This window comes from Chiloscyllium plagiosum, chromosome 19, assembly GCF_004010195.1.
Source record: "Chiloscyllium plagiosum isolate BGI_BamShark_2017 chromosome 19, ASM401019v2, whole genome shotgun sequence".
NCBI lineage: Eukaryota > Metazoa > Chordata > Chondrichthyes > Orectolobiformes > Hemiscylliidae > Chiloscyllium > Chiloscyllium plagiosum.
Genome location: NC_057728.1, coordinates 15,885,236 through 15,890,486, shown reverse-complemented (window position 1 = coordinate 15,890,486; position 5,251 = coordinate 15,885,236). Strand labels below are relative to the sequence as shown.

Below are 5,251 nucleotides of genomic sequence, written 5' to 3'. Positions count from 1 at the left end.
CCCAATTATCCCAGGGTCTCCAGTGAGCGCAAGCAGTGAGACACCTCTGGAAAGCAGACAATGCGAGATCTCCAGTCAGGCCCTGCCTCCAATAATTCCAAAGTGGGTCAATATTTGTTTGAGATAACGAGGCGCAGTTCACAGTCTGAGGAGGAAACGGGTCCACGTTTTAAAATGTGGATCGATTAGAACTCCTGAAAATAAACCCGGAGGAAGTTTGCGATCAACTGTGAATTTGGTCTCATTTTAGGCATGTGCAGTTCACTCACGAGCTGGAAGGCTGAATCACAGTTCAGCGCCTTAAATTCCACCGGTATTAAGTGAGTTCAGCAGGTATTCATCTAGAAAACAGCTCAGTGGTATTTTTACGTACATATAATGTTGCTTGAAATATATTCCTGGCTTACTCGGCTGTTGAGTTAGCCTGTGGTGAGATAAAGTCACCTTTCTAAACAAAAGCAACATTGAATTGCCCTACAACATGCATATTGTCTGCTTGATTTCACGTTCACCAATAACCAACCCGAAAGGGGTGGGAATCAAACGCAGCATTCCCCCAAACCCCCACGACCTCTCCTCATCAGGTCCAGGTCTGCTCGGGACGGTAGAAGGACACGGGTGAGGAATCCCACACTTCCATATTTCGGTTTTACACCCCTGCATCTTCTCGCCACGGGATAGTGGGAGGAATAAAGATCCGTAGAGATATCTAGAATTATCGAACTGCCACAGTGAAGCGATCAAAGAAGAAACTATTACGAATTAAAGCGTGCCAGCCGGTGATTTTATTTTCTACTTTACCTTGCACTTTGTGTGCATTTCAATGAGCCATTGAAAAATTATTTCTCCTGCGCGCACCGCACAGCACATCTTCCTCCCCCACCCCTTTTCTCTTCGTAGTAAATTCGAAGCAGGTAAGATCTTATGTAAGATGCCATTAGCACAGGAGCCTTGACTCTCTTTCAGCGGCCGGTCCCCATTCAGGCTGAGTCACCGCGGTGCGTCCTGAGCTTGTTGTACAAGTCGGGCCGCCGAGTTAATGAGCGTCTGTGCCTCGGGATGAAGGGAACTGAGTGAGCAGCACGAATTTCATTGGAGTTGGAAATGATCAGCCGCTGTTCTAATGACACTCCGACAGTTCCCAGCTCGGCGATAATTAGACACCAAATGCCATTTTCACTCCTCGACTACAGAATCACAGCGAAGACCCGTCTCTTAATAGGAAAATAAATCGTCCCTGCCGATATACAGCGAGAGCGGTTCCCATTCACATGGAATGGAAATGCAGCAATCCAGAATACTAACCAGGTGTGCCGCGACTCCAAGCCAACCCTGTTTGCTGTATCAGATGTTGGCTACTTTATTGGTTTACTAATTGTTTTTCTTTAAACTTTATTTTAAAAGAAACTCAACCGCTTTCAATTTATATCTTTGCAACTGGAGCTGTCTATAAAGGAATGAGCAAACAGATTATGTCTGTTTTTAACAACCATTATTGAGCTGCCCTTCAATTAAATATCTTTAAATACATCTGGCTCAATCGCCAAACCGAGCTTTCAATTATCAACTTTTTTTTGTTTAAAAGCTGCAAACTTTTCCTAACGATTGTGTTAAATCGAATGTTGAAAGCCTGTGAAATCTTGACAATTGTCTTATTTTTAAAAAATGCACCAGCTCGACTTACCGTTGAGGTATCAGGGCAGCAAGCATTGCTTGTAAAAAAAACTTTCCCGTTCGGCCCATCGTGACTATGGCGGCTCTTTGACGGATAGTTCCCCCCCCCCCCCCCCTCTCCTACATCCTGGAGCCCAGCAATCCCTTCCCAATATGTCCGGAAACATGCTCCCATTCTGTCTCGGCAATGGCGCAGGCGGAGACTGAACAGTAAATGTTGGCATCCCAATAATGGACAGAATGAACCAGTCTGTATCAGCATGGTGCTAGCTACTGTAACGACGGAGGGGTAAACCTGATGGAGATTGTACCACCCCCCTTTGCTATATCTTTGCTATTTGTGTTATTGCTAGGAAGCAAATAATCTTTTTTTGTTTATTGCCCTGATATTACAGCAGACTGTCGTTTTACAGAAATCTTGTCCCCGTTTTTGGGTCTCGTAAATAATTGGTTAAAATGAAGGAGTTGCCTTTTTGATTGCTTTAAGAAATGCGATCTTCATTTAGATCTCTATCTCTCTCTACCGTCAAAAAGGATAAAAATGTTTCCGACTTGCGGTCCTGCTTATCACACTAATTTAAGTTGACACCGTTTCCTCACCCAATTCGGAACTGTTCAACGAGGAGAGTTTTTTTTCCGAGAGGCCTCGATAATTGTGCATCATTAAACATTCAAATCAGCAGCGTGTAGCCCACACTTTATTCATTACTCCCCTTAATTAATGTCATAACAGTTTGCATGTTATTAGGGGGAGAGACAGCAGGCTGCAATTATCTTTTATGTAGACGAAAGCTTTTTTTTAAAAATAAATCGACAATAGTCAGACTGAGTTCTGGAAAGCGTATGAGAAAATACAGAATAATATTTCAGTGATGGTGCATCGTTGTAATTTCGATCAAATGCCATCGCTTTGAAAGATTATTATTTTCTAAATAGTATCACTCACTTACCCCCTCGTCCCGCCGTTTCTTTCCCTCCTTCGACTGTTTAACCTATGCAGTGCTTTCGTTTTCTTCCATTACTCTACTAGAGGCACAGAGCAAATGGTTTAAATTGACATTTTTTGGCAGCAAATTGCAGGAAATTGATAGTTGCTATCGATAAAATACATCCATATTAATACCGTATGCAGTAACGTAGTAATCAATACACGAGGGAAAATGAAACTCAGCGTACAGAGCATATTGCCTACCAGAGCTGGGAGGTTCCAACCTAGAGATTATATAGGCTCATACATGTGGAAACGGTTTACGGAATGGTTCACTTTAAATTATATTCTCAAAGCACCCAAAATAACCCCGGAGAATTGTGAGAATTTATTTAATCGTCAGAACATACATCAGTCACGTCATAACAAATTCTCTTCGTGGTGTGAATGAACATTACTTTAAACACTCAGAAATGAAGGGAGGGTTTTTTTTCTTAACATCGTAGAAAGAGGGGGTTTCAAGATAATAATCATCACCGCCACCCCCACTCCCCCACCCCCCAAAAAAAGCCCCGTCACCCCCACTTCCAGCGTATTTACTGAACACGATTAATCTATTACTAGGCGAGAATGGGAAGACTCAAACGAACGAAATCCATGCACCAATAAAATCGAAAGAAGCTCCAAATAAATACGTTATATATCTTTTTAAACATCTCTGCAAACCTGAGATGAAGCGAAATAGTTCCCCAAACTGTTTTAGATAAAAGACTCTCAAGTCCCAACAATCTCCGTGTCTGAATCCGTATTCATATCTGTGGATCATAGAAATCTGCATGCAAATTGTACCCAATGGTTACACAATATATGTAGTTTATATATATATATGTATATATGTTGGCTGTGTGTCTGCCACCTTCCCGACTGGTTATTTCCGAGTCTGCTCCTCTCCCGACATGTCCGCTGCCGAGGGACGGGGTCCCGGGCAGTTATCATGTAATTTCCTGACGTGCTTTTTAAGATCAAAGTTCCGGCAGAAGCCTTTGCCGCAGGCAGAGCAGGTGAAGGGTTTCTTGTCGTTGTGAGTGTGCATGTGGAAGGTGAGGTTGTAGATTTGGTGGAAAGCTTTGTTGCAGATACTGCATTTAAACTGCTTCTCTCCGCTGTGCGTCAGTTTGTGGTTCTTGTAGTTACCTGGAACAGAAAGGGAAGCGGTGCGTTTCAAAGTTGAGCCACACACGCAAAATGTGACCCACTCTTTGGCTCACTCGGGACTGTGTGACTTACATATAAAGGGTTCACTGAATTGTTACACAGCTTTATCCAAACTATAATATGACTTGAAAGTCGAATATTCGTTCTGTAAAAGTTATTCTATCAGTAAAAGTTGTAAAAGTTACTTTGAATCACTAGTTTTATTTTTTTTTAAAAATGCTACATTAACTAGAAGTGAACTTATTACCATGGGTTTTGTCTACTGTAGTTAACGCTTTTTAAAAAATAATGGCGGCAGATTTAGTGATAATTACACCCTACCTTTTTGGTGAAACCCTTTCCCACAGAACTCGCAGACAAAGGGTTTGTAGCCCGCGTGGATTCGGGTGTGAGTGTTGAGTGTGGAACTCCTGTTAAACGCTTTTCCACATTGGTTGCATTTGTGCGGTTTCTCCTGCCAATGGGATGCAACAATGAACGAGAAAGTGAAAACTCGGTCAATTTTACTGCCAAGCGAAAACGCAGAGAGAAAGCCACTGGGGCTCCCAATTGCACAAACAACTCACTTTCCCGAGCACTCGGGCAGTATCATTCCCGCCCAGCTTTAAAACAGCAGCAATCATCTCACTCGAATTGCCTGTGTCTTTGCACAACACGGGAGAAAGCTATTGCTGCTGACTCTGTGGAACTGCATTCAGTTTACACTAATATATATGTTACAATGCCCAGAAAGAAATAATGCCTCCAGTGTCATCTCAAAATGCGAACTGTAAAAGGACCCCTTCCTTGCTCCGGGGGAGATTGAAAGGGGGGGGGGAGAGGGGGGCAAGCGATCAGAGGCGGATGGGTGATCTAGACACCGAGAAGACAGTCTGAGTTGGCATGTCACTAAGTGCGTGACAAACAGAGCCTGCTCTCTCACTCTGTCTAGCTGTGTTTCCACGTTCTCTCCATCTACTCTCTCACCACCCCCCAACCCCCCACCCTCCCCCGCTTTGGGTCCACCGTTTCCATTCCACAACCCTGTTTCTTTCCAACACCGTGACTCCTCGTGTGCTGCCCTCTGTCCACCCCACCCCCTTTCCAATCGTACCCCGGGGATTTCCTCTCCCACCCTGCGCCCTCCCCCTCCACACCCCGCCGGTGCCGCTGCTTCGAGTGAACGCTGTGCCCTCGCTTTGGTCCTGGCGGCGGGCGGACTTACCTGGGTGTGAATGATCTTGTGTCGGCACAGCGTGCTGGCCTGACGGAATCCCTTGCCGCACACTTTGCAAACGAATGGACGAGCTCCAGTGTGCACCGGCATGTGACGGGTTAAATTATAATGTGCATTAAAGACCTAAAATCAGAAAGAGAGAAGGGAAGGAGGGCACGGGAGAGAAAGGGGAAGGGGGAGGGTAGGAAAGGTTTTGGGGGAAGGGGGGGGAAGATGGT

The 5,251-nt window shown here is 44.6% G+C and overlaps 1 protein-coding gene across 1 annotated transcript in view; it reads right to left on the bottom strand.

The window, feature by feature from the left end:
* Positions 1–2,936: 2,936 nt before the first annotated feature.
* Positions 2,937–5,251, bottom strand: part of fezf1 (FEZ family zinc finger 1) — a 3,981-nt gene continuing 1,666 nt past the window's right edge. Inside the window, exons 2-4 of the mRNA XM_043708823.1 lie at positions 5,022–5,156; positions 4,139–4,271; positions 2,937–3,796 (exon numbers count right to left, since the gene is read on the bottom strand). Coding sequence (XP_043564758.1) covers positions 3,531–3,796; positions 4,139–4,271; positions 5,022–5,156 — 534 coding nt within the window. The 3' untranslated portion in view covers positions 2,937–3,530. The remainder of the gene's footprint in view (positions 3,797–4,138; positions 4,272–5,021; positions 5,157–5,251) is intronic.